Source organism: Mirounga angustirostris, unplaced genomic scaffold, assembly GCF_029215605.1.
Source record: "Mirounga angustirostris isolate CCGP_5_RB_7025 unplaced genomic scaffold, mMirAng1.0.hap1 SCAF_5, whole genome shotgun sequence".
NCBI lineage: Eukaryota > Metazoa > Chordata > Mammalia > Carnivora > Phocidae > Mirounga > Mirounga angustirostris.
Genome location: NW_026991713.1, coordinates 116724174 through 116740150, shown reverse-complemented (window position 1 = coordinate 116740150; position 15977 = coordinate 116724174). Strand labels below are relative to the sequence as shown.

Here is a 15977-nt window from a genome sequence, read left to right as displayed (position 1 = left end):
AATAAGGCTCGAAAAAGAAAGTAGGAAAGTAAAATTGGCTTTACTCACAAATGACATGGTTGTGTATATATAGAATCAAAAAGACTACAAAAATTGCTACCAGAAATAAGTGAATTAAAGCAAGATCACCAGAATCAAGTCAGTATGCAAACATATAAAAATGTTAGTACATACAATATAAATCCATGTAGTTGATTTATCCACACAATGGAACACCATGCCGCATTAACAAAAATGAACTACTAAAACACTCAACAACACACTGGATCTCAAAAACTATATACTGAAGGGAGAAGCCACACCCACAAGACTACATATTGTGTCATTTCATGTATATGTCCGTGGAGAAGAAGAAGAACTAATCTTTAGGGACAGAAAACAAATTGGTGGTTTGTTGGGGCTGGGGGCTGTGGGGGACTGGTTGCCAAGGGTTATGAAGGCGTTTTCTAGGGTGATCAAAAAAAAATGCTGTCTGTCTTCTTTGGGTGGTGATTACATTGGTCTATGCATTTGTCAAAATTCACTGATGTGTATACCAAATGCGTATATTTGATTGTAAACTCTCAAATATAGGGGTTTTTAAGTTAATTGACATGTAGGTATCATTGCTAAGCAAAATACATGTGATAATATGAACTGCTAATGACTAATTTATTTGAGAGAGATGTGGATCTGCAACTTGCCTTCAGCCTTCATTTCACACAGTGCCGGATGAACAGGGGTGTCCTGAGTCCTGGGGACAGTGGCCAGAACACCAGGCAGGAGGGTGGGGGCTAGAGGAAAATAGAAGGAGAACCTGTGCGTACGCTTATTCCTTCACGATTGACTCATCATTGCCTGGGGGGCCGGCACTGTGCTATTCCCTCCAGCTAGCTCTGGTGAGCCCCTCTTTCTGGAAGGAGGATCATGTAACCCAGAATGCTAGGCACACCTCCTCTTCAAGTGGAATAGTTTGAATGCAATCTGCCATGTTACCAGTCCAATAACTCGAATATTACATACAGTTGTGTTCTTCTGCTGTGTCTGTAGGCTTATGAGTAATGTTCGATTGAGATTCATGTGTACGGCCAATATGTGTTCGGTACCTACTGTGGGCCAGAAACTGGGCTTGTGGCTGGGAATAAAACAGACACGTCCCTGCCTTGTGAGAGGAGCAACTTGGGGTGCTGGAAAAATTACCAGGTTGAATTCAAAACACTTGGTACTTACCCTGATTTTACCCTTAATTACCGAGGGACCCAGAACAAGTCATGTAACCTCTCGGGACTTCACTTTGCCCATCTTCCAGATTTCAATTTTAAGAATTTTAAATATCCCAGTAATAATTTCCAGCGTAATAGCCACTGTAAATACCCACTGCTAACGGGACCATAACTTTTTTGGAGCTTGTCTGTGAGATTTGGCGGGAGGGTTCGGGACAGAGAGCTGTGTACAGAGCTCATGGCATGGTGACATCATCTATCCACTGGAGAGTCCTTTTCTTAGGCCGTAATGCTTACCCTTTGTGGCACATCAGAATCATCTGAGAATTTGAAAGAATTCCCCATGCCCAGGCTGCACAGTAGACCAATTAAATCAGAATCTCTCAGGAGGATAGGACCCAGGTGTCAGTCACTTTTCAGCACACTTAATCATCTACTTATTTATTCCATGCATACCTGTGACCCCGCATCCCCCCACCTCTTCAAAGGAAATAGCTCCGTGGGATTTGACCCATGGCAATGAATTTAAGCGTGTCATTTTGGTAGCTGTCAATGTTGCTGTCAGAGCAGGGCAGGAGCGAGAGCTGAGTCCAAGGCATATCTGAGCCCATGGGTCAGCCCTTACGTCTACCATCGAGGAAGGAATTTCTTCTTTGTTCATTATTATCAGCATTAGTGCCTAATTCATGCATTTATCAATATTTATCAAGTACCTGCTGTGAGCGGCCCTGGGTCCTGGAGACTCTGTGGAGAGCAAAAATTAACAACATGGAGGAAACTGCAGGTGCAAAGTCCCTGTGGCAGAAAGGAGCCTAGCCAGTCCGAAGGACAGAAAGGACAATGGTGTGGCTAGACCAGGGATTGCCAGCTACCTGTAACGTGCGGACACGGGTGATGTGGGAAAGGGCCAGACTTCCCTGTGCTTAGTAGGCAGAGCTGCAGCTGCAGAGAGCAAGGGAGGGACTCGCCCTCCGTGCATTGTTTCCATACGTGGTGACTTTCTGCAGTATCCTGGCTGTTTTTAAGACCACAATAAAAAGACATTATTAGCAAAAGCACTGAGGGCATAATTATGAGTCATTCAGAGGAGTAACCCAAGAGTGGCACATTTTTATTTGGTTCCCTCCCAGACAAAACTGCAGGCCCCACCCCTGGGGCCACGTTTGTGCCGGACGCTGTGATAAGCACTTTATTTCCTCACTAAATCTCCATTACTGGCCTATGAGATATGAACGATGATTGCCCCTTCTTATGGATAGACACAGAGAGATTAATAAGTTGCCCGCAGTCACATGGTTACTAAGGGGTAAAACTGGAAACTGAACGCAGGCAATCTCTTTCTGGATGGCCAGGTAATCAGTACAGAGCTGGTGCTGGAACAGGATGGTGGCTCTGCTTGTTGCTCGTGTTGAAATGTTTTATCTTTATTCAGCAAAACCGGATGACATGATGAAGTGTTGAGTTGAGGGTAGCATGAGCATGGTCAGATGGCATTTGCACAAATAATGAACAACTGACAAAGACGTCACTCCCAGGAGGTGATATATGATAGTTGTCTGACAGTCCATGAAACCAGAAAACAAAACAAAACAAACCAATAACAGCTAATTGAAATTTCAGGGAAACTTTAGGTAGAATATAATAGGTATAATGTAACTACTATCTTTGAGGCTGACTGAATAAATTCACTTGATGGATATGCTATCAGAAAACTGTCCTGCCCCAGAGAAATACTTAATAACAGGACTTAGAAACAGGATTCAGGTATTTGACTAGATTCTTGTGAAGCCAGATGCAAACCACAAATCGTATACTCTCTGGGGTAAGAAACAAGAGTGCTCTGGAAACTATATGGAAAATTATATGGATATTGTGATATTATGCATGCAAGCAGCCTACATAAAATCCAGGGAAAGATAGTAAATTGCCAAGAGCCTTGAGCTCATCTGGAATCATTATCATTGCAACCATCAACATCAAGTACTATGTTTTAGTGGCCTGTGATTACATGATATTGGGTATATGGACCTGTATAAACAAGACAGACACAGATTCTCTTTTAGCTGATACACTGAAATAGTCCAGAGCCAAATCTACATTTGTTGAGTACCTATTCTATATCAAGCAGTATCTCCTTTAATCCTCAGACTAGCTCTGGTAAGGGAGGTGAATCCTCATCCTTAAAGATAAAGAAATGGAGACGAAGTGAGGCTAAGTAACATGCCAAAGTCTCATAGTAGCCAGGGTTTGGGTTTGATCCAAAGTGGAACCACAAAAGACCCTGAATAGCCCAAAGCAATCTGGAGAAAGAACAAGGCTAGAAGCATCACACTCCCTGACTTAAAAATATATTGCAAAGCTATAATAATCAACATAGAATGGTATTGGCATAAATACAGACACATAGATCAATGGGACAGAATACAGAGCCCAGAAAAATGGTCCCACATATATATGGTCAATTAATTCATGATAAAGGAGCCAAGAATATACAATGAAGAAAGAACAGTCTCTTCAATAAATGGTGCTGGGAAGACTGAACAGCCTCATGCAAAAGAATGACACTGGACCTCCATCTTACACCAAACAGAAAAATTAACTCTAAAATGGATTTAAGACTGTAACATAAGACCTGAAACTATGAAATTCCTAGAAAAAAACATAGGCGGTAAGCTCCTTGACATAGGTCTTGACAATGAATTTTTGAAGCTAACACCAAATGTAAAAGAAACAACAAAAAAAATGGGACTACATCAAAGTAAACAGCTTCTACACAGCAAAGGCGACCACCAACAAAATGAAAAGGCAACCTACTGAATGGGACAAAATATTTGCAAATCATGTATCTAGTAAGAGGTTAGTATCCAGAGTATGTATAACTCAATACCAAAAAACCCAAACAATCCAGTTTTTAAAAATGGGTAGATCTAAATAGATATTTTTCCAAAAAAGACACAGATGACCAACAGCTACATGAAAAGATACTCAACTCTATTAATCATCTGGGAAATGCAAATGAGAACCACAATGAGATATCACCACACACCTGTCAGAATGGTTAGTATCAAAAAGACAACAAATAAAAAATGTTGGCGAGGATGTGGAGAAAAAGGAACCCTCATACACTGTTGGTGGGGAAGTAAATTGGGGTAGCCACTGTAGAAAACAATATGGAGGTTTCTCAAAATAAAAGTAGAACTACCATATAACCCAGCAATTCCACTTCTGGGTATTTATCTAAAGAAAGCAAAGACAGTAACTCAGAAAGATATATGCACTCCCATGTTCATTGCTGCACTATTTACAGTGGCCAAAATATGGAAACAAAAGTGTCCATCAATGGGTGGATGGTCAATAATATTGTCATAATAGTGTATGTTGACTGCACTTACTTACTGTATTGAGCATTGAGTGTATAGAATTGTTGAACCACTGTGTTGTGCACCTGAAACTAATATAACATTGGATGTTTACTTCAATAATAAAAATTTAAAAACAAAAAAATTAGGTGTGTATATACCGTGGAATATTATTCAGCCATAAAAAAGGATGAAATCTTACCATTTGTGACAATATGGATGGACTGTGAAGGCATAATGCTAAGTGAAATGAGTCAAATTGAGTCAAATTGAGAAAAACAAATATCATGTGACCTCTCTTATAGGTGGAATAAAAAAAAACCCCATAGATACAGAGAACAGATTGGTGGTTGCCAGAGGAAGGGGTGTGAGAAATGGGTGAAGAGGGTCAAAGGTTTAAAAAAAAGCTTTGGGGGGGCGCCTGGGTGGCTCAGTGGGCTAAGCGTCTGCCTTCAGCTCAGGTCATGATCCCAGGGTCCTGGGATCGAGCCCCACATCGGAGGCCTGCTTCTCCCTCTCCCACTCCCCCTGCTTGTGTTCCCTCTCTCGCTGTGTCTCTCTCTCTGTCAAATAAATAAATAAAATCTTTAAAAAAAAAAAAGCCTTGGAGATCTAAAAGACCAAGTAATAAGGGTATTTCAGTCACTATGATGGGAGGAGGCTAGAGTAGGCAGGAAGAAATATTTTGGTGCAGGGAGTACCTCTCCTAACGTTACAGATGTTCTTCTCCTAACACCGTAAACCATATTCCTAAAGGTTCCACTCTTGCAGCTGAAGTCTTGCACAAAGGAAGAGAAAGTGATGTTTCTAAGGTCACATGGGTTCAAGGAGGGAGGGTGGGTTCGCCACTGGGTTTTGCATTATCACACGCTCAGTTCTGTGTCTCAGTTCGGGGCTTGCAAATGATTCCCAGGCACATCTACAGATCTACAAAACCATCAAAAACAAGTGCCTCCAAAGCTGGTGCTTTCAGCTGCTCCCTATAAAAACATGTCAATGAGAGTTTATGCTTGATGTCCATAAGGCGTTGACCAGTGTCTAGAAAGGCTCCTTTTTTTTTTTTTTTTTTTTTGCAGACATAGACACGAACGTCTTGTTATCAGTTGGCATCCAAACTTCAGATGGCGGTTGAAGTAATGATATTATATACAATCGTCCCTTCCTTCCCTTTCTCGCTGAAATAAATACTCAGCTGCAGGGCTGTTTCCCCAGACCCGCCTCTGAAGACTCAGGCAGTCAGTTGTATACTCTGTCAGGCAGGCAGAGCCAATTGAGGTTGATTTCTTTTGTCCAACAGCTGCAGAACCAGGAGATGCTGAGGGCGATGATGAAGAAGGCTGAGCTGGAAATCAGTGGCAAAGTGATTGAAACGATGAAGAGGCTGGAGGACCCCGTACAGCGACAGCGCGTCCTGGTGGAACAAGAGAGACAGAAATACCTACATGAGGAGGAGAGGATCGTCAAGAAGCTATGGTGAGTGCCAGGCATCTGTTACGTGTTGCCGACGACGGGGCCCTTCCTCAATGGTGATCTCTCCTGCTCTCTTTATTGAGCACCCACTGTATACAAGTTAGAGTTCTGCCCATTCTGGGCATCCATGGACCCTTAGCGCCCCTCCATCCAGACCCAGAAAGTTTACCTGCGCTCGTCTCTTTAAAAGCCCAAGCACCATGCTCCTGTGTAGGGCTCAGCGACACATCAAATTGAAGGAAGTAAATGGCAAGACCCAATGGTAAATGGGAAGTCTGCCTTTAATCTCAGTAAATGAAAACTAATAGCCAGAATAACAGGGTTAAAATTATCTTCCTATTATTCAACTGTAGTTAGAAGCGCAAAAGAATAATTCAGAGGTAAAGTATGTCTGATCCAGGAACGAAAGATCCTTCCTTGAATGTTACCAGTCTTCTGTGAGGTTCTTATTGAAAGCATCTATCAAGTCCCACTATTCAAATGAGCAGTTTAATTACTCCCCAGTCACTAGGGCAGGTCCATCTTTTATGGTAATATATGTTGTTATGCAATGAAGATTTATCATAGTATCATGAATAGTAATTTTTCTGGGTTCTCCTGCTGTCGGTAATTCACTTCTTAAATCTCCCCAGTTGGGACTATAAAGAAGCAACGTCACATTCTTCTCATGAGCAGAAGGTCCAGAAGTCTCCATGATGGAAAGTGTTATTTTCTATCACCTATTTGATACTTGAGCTTGTACCACCTCAGATGCCAACCCAGCATGTCTCGTTAAAAATAGAATGTTCCTCTCAGTAGCAGTCCAGAGGGGGCAAAAATTAATTAGAGTTCTTACTTTCCTAAAAAATGGAATGTGGCCACCGTTCACTGACATCTCAAAATCGCTTCCAAAATTTTATGTAGTTCATGCATTTGTAGACAGTTGATCACCCACCGTGAGGCGATAAGGTCGTTTTGTCGGAAATGTTTTTGTGACAGCCCAGTTGTCTAAATCTTGGTGTTAAGATTCTTCTTGAAAACTTCTGTAAAAATACATAGCCTTTTAAGAATATTTCATCAATTTTCCAATTAAATTATGAAAAAGGAAATTTTCTTCTTTTAAAAATTGCGTTTCTTGAGGAGCCGAGGTGAGTCTTGCTTCTGGCCTAGAAAAAGCATCTTTAGTATGTCAATACTAGCCTGAGACTAGTAGCCCCGCCCAAGAGTGAGGTAGGAGGCAGAATGGGGAACGTCCGGTGGGGAGGAGTCTGTGGGCAGGCCGCACACAGGTAAGACGTGCACAGCACAGGGCAGACGAGGAGCTCCAATCTCACGAAGCCAAACCTATGAGTATGTGTATAGCACAAAACAGATGACTCCCAGGTGCCGGGTGAACCTACACAAGGGAGAGATTCCTCTGGGCCCCAGGGATCAAGAAGATTTAACCTGAAATAAGTTATTTTTCATGTGCTCCCAGGCCCAGGGCGGGGCCATGTGTGTAGTGGGGTCTCAAATGGTTTGTTAAACTGAACCAGGATGGCCTGGAGGACAGGTGGGGTTCCATCAGTGGAGGCTGGCAGGGGGTGGGGGGCTCCCGGGCAGAGGGAGCCTGTGAACCAGCCCGTCTCAGGAGCAGGAAGGCGCAAAGTGTCCTTGGAGAATTGCAGATCATCCACTTTGGCAGGAGAGTGGGGTGCAAGATGCTAGATCAGATCTCATTTCTGGGTAACGCCATTCCCGCTTGTTTGGTGACTGCCCATATCTGAGACCACACTTAGCCCGGCATGTCTGCTCGATGTCTGTGGGGCCTGTATTTACCGAGATTGGAAGATCATGTAACAGAAACCTGGATCCCTGGCTTTTCATGGAAGCTCCTGGGTCCAACCTAGATTCAGAACTTCTCTGGATGGAGCTTGAGAATGTGCATGTCACAAAGCTACAGGGGGAGACTCTGAAGTGTCTTCACATTTGACAGTTACTGCCGGCCTGATGAGGAGACCAGTGAGGTTTTTTGATCAAGGACATAGCAAAGTCAGAGCTCTATTTCAGAAAGGTCCCTCTGGGGATCACGTGCAGGACTGATGGAGGGGGAAACATCGGGGAAGCCATATTGGAAGTGCAGTAACAGTCCAGTCCAAAGTCAGTAAGGCCTGAATCATGGAGTAGAAATAGGAAAGGGAAGAGAAATTAAATGCAAAGGGATCAGAGTAGCGATTGAGAGCGGATTACAAAAGACAGCCAGAAATTTCAACTCTGGGACATTAGAAAAACAATGATCTCCTCTCCCTCCCCTCCCTTCCCCTGCTCTTCCCTTACACACACACACAGACACACACACACACACGAAAGTAAGTTCCCTTGGGCGTCATGCTAGGGTAAGTTACTGGTGAGCCATTCAGATGGCAGAGAAATGAAATTTGGGTCTAGAACTGTGGAGAGAAATTGAATCAAGATCATTCCTCTTCCAATAATAGTCAGATGAAATATATTTCAACAAATTGATGCTTCCTTTTAACTAAGGTAGAAGAAAAAGCATCTTACACAAATAGAACAGATTTACATATAAACCACAGCATCCGTGAACATCTGGCATTCCTTTGAGCAGAGTTCACATCTCAGAAGTCATATTGATTACGTAACACTGAAAATTTGTTTTCAGCATTCATTTTAGCTCGCTGATCTCAGTTACATTATGAATGAACAAATTTGATCCAACTGCTTTCTAACATATCATAAGCATATGAACAGAAGTGACATTGTTGTATACAATAATATCAATACACTTTTGTATATATTCCTTGACCAACAAAGGAAAAGCTGTGACATTTAAGGGTCTCCTGTGTGCAGAGTTAGGAAATCCAAGAGGCACACTGTGTAGAAGAGATTAAAATAGAATTTTAGGCAGACTGACTTTGGGTCAGATGATAGCTCCTAGGAGTATTAATTGCAGCCTGGCAGGCTTTGGGGTTGTTATTGGAACCGTGATAACATTTGGGTCTTAGCTCTTCCCTCAAAACTTGGAAGGACTGGACTGCATACTAAAATATTTCAGTTTGGTGATGAAATGGAAAATAACTTTTCCACACAGAGGTGCCATTTTTAGAGCTCTTATGAGGGATGGCACACATTCTCTCCTCAGGGATGCGGTAGCTGTAGGAAATTGCTGTGTGTGGGTTCACAGAACACCAGCTACCTTTCCATAGTTCACAAATGTGGACGGGGAGCAGATGAGGCTTTCCCTTCTGGTTTTGAAGTTGTGTCATTTCTTCTGAAGGGATCACAGGCAGTTTGGGTCCATTTGCCATAACGGAATGAAAGACGTCACCAAAAAGCCCACTTCTCTACGGCAGATGAATTTGTTGTTTGCCCCATGGTCCTTGTGAAATATACATCTCATCCTGCCTGAATCCCTCCCGCAGTGGCTGTGCCATCCGTAACTCCCGTCTGCACGCCCACTTAGTGGGAAGGCTCTGGGCAGGCCATTTTGTTTTGCAGATCCACTGTGTCCTCTTTCTCTGCTCCCCACCTGCTCTAAGCCCTGTGCCGTGGGCAGGTGGAATTGCTGGTCACCTGCTGCCACCTAGTGGTTTTTCATCTCTCAACATCCTTTTCCTCCACCTTTTTTTTTTTTTTTTTTTAAAGATTTTATTTATTCATTTGAGACACAGAGATACAGAGAGAGAGAGAGCATGAGCAGGGAGAGAGGCAGAGGGAGAAGGAGAAGCAGGCTCCCTGCTGAGCCAGGAGCCCGATGCGGGGCTCGATCCCAGGACCCTGGGATCATGACCTGAGCCGAAAGCAGATGCTTAACCATCTGAGCCACCCAGGCGCCCTCCTCCACCTTTAAGAGATGTTTTCTGTTGTCAGATTTACAGGCAAATTGAAGTGATACAAACGTGTTTAGGATGCAGTTATTAATGTGCCCAGGAGACAGGATATTGTCGGTTTGGTTGGTTGGTTGGTTGGTTGGTTGGTTTGGAAGACCTTCATTCAGTTCTGTTGGAGCTCTCGCAGTACCTTAGGGTGTGTGTGTGTGTGTGTGTGTGTGTGTACGCGCATATGCGTGCACGTTTCTCTCACACCCTCTCTCTTACACACACATACACACCAGAAATCAGATCTGTGATCATCTAACCTCTGTAGCTTAGAGCAGAAAGTCAGTCCTTACTGATGAGATCTTCGGTGTAAGCCAGAGGTTCTTGACCAGGGGCAAGTTTGCTTTCCTCCCCTCCCCCCCCCCGACGGACATGTCCCAATGTCTGGAGACATCCTTGTTTGTCACAGGCTCGGGGCAGGTGCTATTAGCGTCTGGTGGGTAGAGGGCAGGGGTGCTGCTGAACACCCTACAATGTACAGGACAGGCCCCTACAAGAAAGAATTATCCAGCCCAAAATATCAAGTTCCAAGTTGAGAAGGCCGATATAACCGGACCAGGACCCTTCCTTTTTCCCCGCTCCAGCGCGCACACTCCATCCCCTCTGTCACGTTACAAAGTGCATATACCCCTCCCTCAGTTGGCAGCAGCATCCCCACCGAAAAGAAAGAACGGGCCCTTTGTCAACTAGCCACCATCTTCCCTCTGGCCAACCTGGCCGTCCCCATGAACAGGGCCTGGGGAAACTTCCTTGCACCTGCCTTACACCCCAGCAGAATATTTAAGCCAAACCAAGCTACCCTCATGAGCTGCCATCTTAGCAGAAGGCCAGGGGAGGCTGGGACGAGCCCTTTGCTACTGCAGCTGTCCTTTCTGGGGACCTCGGTGTTCACTCCCATCTGCTGGTCTGCTTCTGCCCTCCCCCTCACAGTGAGCTGGAAGACTTTGTTGAAGACTTGAAGAAGGACTCTACATCAGCCAGCCGAGCAGTCACTCTAAAAGACGTGGAAGACGGGGCCTTCCTCCTGCGGCAAGTGGGAGAAGCTGTAGCTACCCTGAAAGGTGAGCCTCCTTCTTGAAGGGAGAAGTCCGAAGCCTGTCTCCTGGGGTGTTTAAAAATCTGTCCAGTAGTGAAGGATTCATTCATTTATGCATGTGTGCATGCAAGTAGTCATCAAGCGCCTATGTGTGCCGAGCACTGTTCTAGGCACTTGGGATGCATCACTGAACGAAATAGGCAAATATCCCTGTCTTCTTGGACCTTCTATTTTAGTGGGTGCTGGGAGACTTAGGATTAAACGATACTAATGACAGTTTTTTTCCACTGGGCTCTTTCAATGTGCCAGGTGCCAAATTCATTACAAATGACCCTAAGGGATAGTTGCCTTTATCCCAAATATGCAGACAGGAAATGAGGTGCAGAGGACCCCTGCCCTTGCCCGAGGTCACCTGGAACCCAGCTCTGTCTGACAGGTGTCTGCCTCCTGAAGATGTGTGTGGAGCACGGTGGCCAGTGAACCCCACGCCTCCAAGCCTATCCAGTGTGCATGCGGGGTGGGGGCTCCTCGTTCTGCTTCTTCTCCTACAACTCACCATCTGTTCTTGGCCTGCAGGAGAATTTCCAACCTTACAAAACAAGATGCGAGCCATCTTGCGCATAGAAGTGGAGGCCGTGCGGTTCCTGAAGGAGGAGCCCCACAGGCTGGACAGTCTCCTGCAGAGGGTGCGGAGCATGACCGACACCTTGACCATGTTGCGGAGGTAACCGGGCCTCCCCTGGGGGTGGGGAAACGTCCTGAGGAGAGACAGCGACTCCTTCCACCCCAAATATTCTTTTGCACTATGACTGGAGGTCCTGATTCTTCAACACAGGCTGGCTGCGATGGGCACAGCCTAGAGCTTAAGATTAGTAAACTTAGTAAACGTTTCTTTAAAAAAAAATCATTAGAAGGTGGTTCTTTTCAGGAACACTTTAAAGTTGAAGAATGGATCACAGTATTTTACTAGCCATCTTCACTTCAGGAGCACAGGTGCCTTCAGTTAGAAGGAGAAATGCGCACCGTAGTTCAAGAGATGGCATCAGGGACGGGGTGCTGCCTAACTCGGGGGCGGGGGGGGTGTGGCAGGTGGGAGGAGAGATTTAGAACTGGAAGTTCTAAATCTTCATGAAGATGACTGGTGGCAGTGAAGGAGAGGGCATGAGACAGAAAGGGGGGAACAGATCCTTGGGGAAGTTTCACTGATCCAGCGTCGGTAAAAGAAACAGAAGTGAGTAGCAGAGGAGAGTCACTAAATGCAATGTCTTCTTTTCAAAACAAAGAAGAGAGAGAGAACATTTTTTTTTACTTTTTTTTTATTCTTATGTTAATCCCCATACATTACATCATTAGTTTTAGATGAAGTGTTCCATGATTCATTGTTTGTGCATAACACCCAGTGCTCCATGCAGAATGTGCCCTCCTCAATACCCACCACCAGGCTAACCCATCCTCCCACCCCCCTCCCCTTTAGAACCCTGTTTTTCAGAGTCCATCGTCTCTCATGGTTCGTCTACCCCTACGATTTCCCCCGCTTCATTCTTCCCCTCCAGCTACCTTCTTCTTCTTCTTTTTTTTCCCTTAACATATATTGCATTATTTGTTTCAGAGGTACAGATCTGAGATTCAACAGTCTTGCACAATTCACAGCGCTTACCAGAGCACATACCCTCCCCAGTGTCTATCACCCAGTCACCCCATCGAGAGAGAACATTTAATAAGAAAACGAGGCACCGATTAAAGATTATCGGTCAAGTTTGACATTGTCTGACATATAACTACATTGATCCTAACAGTAACCCCCGAGGAAGGCATTAGGAAGCATTCTCATCCTCCTGCCCTCGTTCTAATCATTATTACACTCTATAGCAAACTGTCTGAGGCTCAGAAAGGTAAGGTTCCCAACATCATAGCCAGAACATGGCAGGACTGATGACATTCAGGCACAGGTCTGGCTGACCCCAAAGCCATGTTCTTTCCACTGCACCATGGGTGGAAATCGACAAATAGCATCAAATGACCCCAAAAAGCAGAGGAGGATGAGGACCAACCCAGCTGCTAGATTTGAAGTCACTGTTGACCTTGCAGAAAGGCGAGGTTGAGTCCTGGTGGGGAAGCCTGATCACACAAGGCTGAGCGACATGATGAGCAGGCACAAGGAATTAGAACACAGTTGCCCCTTGAACAACTCGGGTTTGAACTGCACGGGTCTGCTTGTGTAGGAATTTTTTTCGATAAATACAGGGCAGTACTCTAAATGTGTTTTCTTTTCCTTGTGATTTTCTTAATATTTTCTTTTCTCTCTTTATTGTAAGAATACAGTGATAACATACAAAATATATGTGAATCAACTGTTTATGATGTAGGTAAGGCTTCTCGTCAACAGTAGGCTATTCGCAGTTAAGATTTTTGGGGGGTGCCTGGGTGGCTCAGTTGGTTGAGCGACTGCCTTCGGCTCAGGTCATGATCCTGAAGTCCCGGGATTGAGTCCCACATCGGGCTCCCTGCTCGGCAGGGAGTCTGCTTCTCCCTCTGACCCTCCTCCCTCTCATGCTCTCTGTCTCTCATTCTCTCTCTCTCAAATAAATAAATAAATAAAATCTTTAAAAAAAAAAAAAGATTTTTGGGGGCAACGAAAGTTCCACGTGGATTTTCAACTGTGTAGGGGGTCAGGACCCCTAAGCCCCACGCTTTTCAAGGCTCAGTTGTATGAACTGCCCTCCCCGGGGCTTCGGCAGTGCAAGGAGGAGAACGTGGAGGGCTCAGGAAGTTTTGGGGGTTGGAAGTGAGCCTCTCTGAGGGGCTGTTCAGCCAGGATTGGGTACAGGAGTTATTGTTAGAGCCCCATGTTCACTGTGCCCCACCACACAAATGGTGACAGGACAGCATCCGGCTGGGCAAGACCACGCTAGTGGAAAGCAAGAGACAGACCATCTCGCGAGGGAAGGACTGAGAACGCAGCTATCAGAGCCAGCTGGGAGGCAGCTGGAGGGCATTAGGAAGTTGCTATGGAAACCCCCAACCCTGAGCTGCAACTCTGGGTTTTTGAACATCTTAATTTTGCAAGAATAGCTTGCCTGGGTTTGGGATAACACAGCGTTCGAGTTTATGCCATAAAAATAAAATGCAAGCTACCCACTTTAAGAGTTAATGTTGCTGTGCCTGGTTTCTCCCAGACACGTCACCGACGGGCTCTTGAAAGGTACAGATGCGTCCCAGGCCGCTCAGTATGTGGCGATGGAGAAGGCCACGGCCGCCGAAGTCCTGAAGAACCAGGAGGAGGCACCCCACGCCTCAGGCCAGCCCCTCCCCGTGGCAGGAGTCCCCGGCGACGTGAAGTCGGAAGTGGTGCCCTTGACCATTCACCACGCACAGAGCTCTCCTGTGCTCATCCAGCCCTCCCAGCTCTCGGCCGCCCTGCTGAACCCGGCTCACCACTTGCCTGCAGGGACCGGTCCCCACCCGGCCAGCCCTCCAGCCACCACTCAGGAAGGGACCTCCGCTCTGCCGTCAGCTCAGGCTCCACAGTCCCCACAGACGCCCATGAACGGTTCCACCATGCAGAGCTTGTTCATCGAGGAAATCCACAGCGTGAGTGCCAAGAATAGGGCAGTGTCTATTGAGGTAGGGTCCTATTTCCCTTTCTCGTAGCCCCATAAAGGAATAACACCTGGTCCTTTCCCTTGAAGATTTATCGTCTGATTGTAAAGATAATACATATACGTGTATATGTATCAAAGATAGATTTTTGTCAAATATATATAAACATGTATCTCAAAGATAGCCCTATAAATGGGTTTCAGTGGCCAGATTAAGAGAAAGGTCATCGGATTTCAAGAAGGGTAGGAAGGTGAGGCCCCGCTATGCTGGGAAGTGTTTAACCATCGGCTCTCTGGGGGGGAAAACGCCCTGATTTGTAGAATTTGCCCATTTCTGTGGTGTATTCTCCCATGATCACTGATTTTGAGTTACAGCAGGATGTCAGGGAACGTGCAGTTGGGGAGAAGTGTGAGTCAGTGCTCCCCAGCCAGCGCATGCAGGCCCGCGGAGGGTTTGCCAGTGGTCTCGGAAAATCAGTAGACTCTGGGTGAGCCGAGCAGGGTGGTGAGGGCGGGCTGGGGCAGAGGACAGCTGGAGCAAAGGGAGACACGAGGAAACCTGTGTAATGGGAACAAGACGGGGCAGAGGAACCTGGCAAGACAAGCTGCAGGGCAGTCCGAGATGCCTCAGGGTCATGGTGTGGGCATCCAGAAAAATGTTGCTGCTTGGACCGGTGATAAAAAATAGCATCTTGAGAAAATCACTCTGAAACAATGTACAGACTTGATTAGGAGGTGGGTCTAGGATTAAGGGTGCGGGATAGAAAGTAGTTAGCCTAGTCTCGGGATGAAAGGCAGAGACTGTCAAAATGGAAAGAGAAAACTAGGCCTTAACGTCACAGAACAGAAAACAGGCCATGTTTTTAAAGATTCTTTTTATCTAAGAGCTGGTGTCCATGCCCGAGGAGCACAGCTTGCTTCCCCCTTCCTCCTGCCCCCTTGTGTCCTCCACTCCTTACCCCAGACCCTGGCCCTGACCCTCCTGCCTCTCTCACAGGTCGGCAGTGGATAATGCAGGTCTCAAGAGAAAAATAACCTCTTCAAATGGCCATGGCCGCGGTCCTGGCAACCGGGCCTCTGAACGCTAGGTAGCTTCTGCCTGCTCCCAAGTCATAGCTATGCCCTAATCCAAGCCAGCCACTCACAAAATGCATCTCACAGGAGGGGTGAAATGTGATTGCCTGATGACGATTCGATCCTCTCCTGCCCCACAGGGCAGGGGCGCAGCCTGGAAACCTGTTTCCCCCTGAGAATGAGTGGATCTGCCCCTTCATATGTGTCCATATGGAAATGATGGACCCGTTTATTTAACAAATATCTATTGAGAACCCACTGGGCACAGTTATCATTGATGTGTGTGTATTTTAAGTTTCGACTTGCGAGTCATCTCTAAAAATGCCCCAGTCTGCAGAAAGGAGGCCTGGGCCTTTCTGCCCACTCCATTGCTGACGAATGAG

The 15977-nt window shown here is 45.8% G+C and overlaps 1 protein-coding gene across 15 annotated transcripts in view; it reads left to right on the top strand.

Annotated features, from left to right (window-relative positions):
* KIAA1217 (KIAA1217 ortholog) overlaps window positions 1–15977 on the top strand; it is a 288616-nt gene that overhangs the window by 254971 nt on the left and 17668 nt on the right. For 14 of the 15 annotated variants that reach the window (XM_054507338.2, XM_054507339.2, XM_045874279.3 and 11 more), the window contains 4 exons: window positions 5859–6034; window positions 10816–10946; window positions 11498–11645; window positions 14098–14545. In XM_054507338.2, the coding sequence (XP_054363313.1) occupies window positions 5859–6034; window positions 10816–10946; window positions 11498–11645; window positions 14098–14545 (903 nt within the window). The remainder of the gene's footprint in view (window positions 1–5858; window positions 6035–10815; window positions 10947–11497; window positions 11646–14097; window positions 14546–15977) is intronic. The other variant, XM_045874280.3, reaches the window with a different exon arrangement.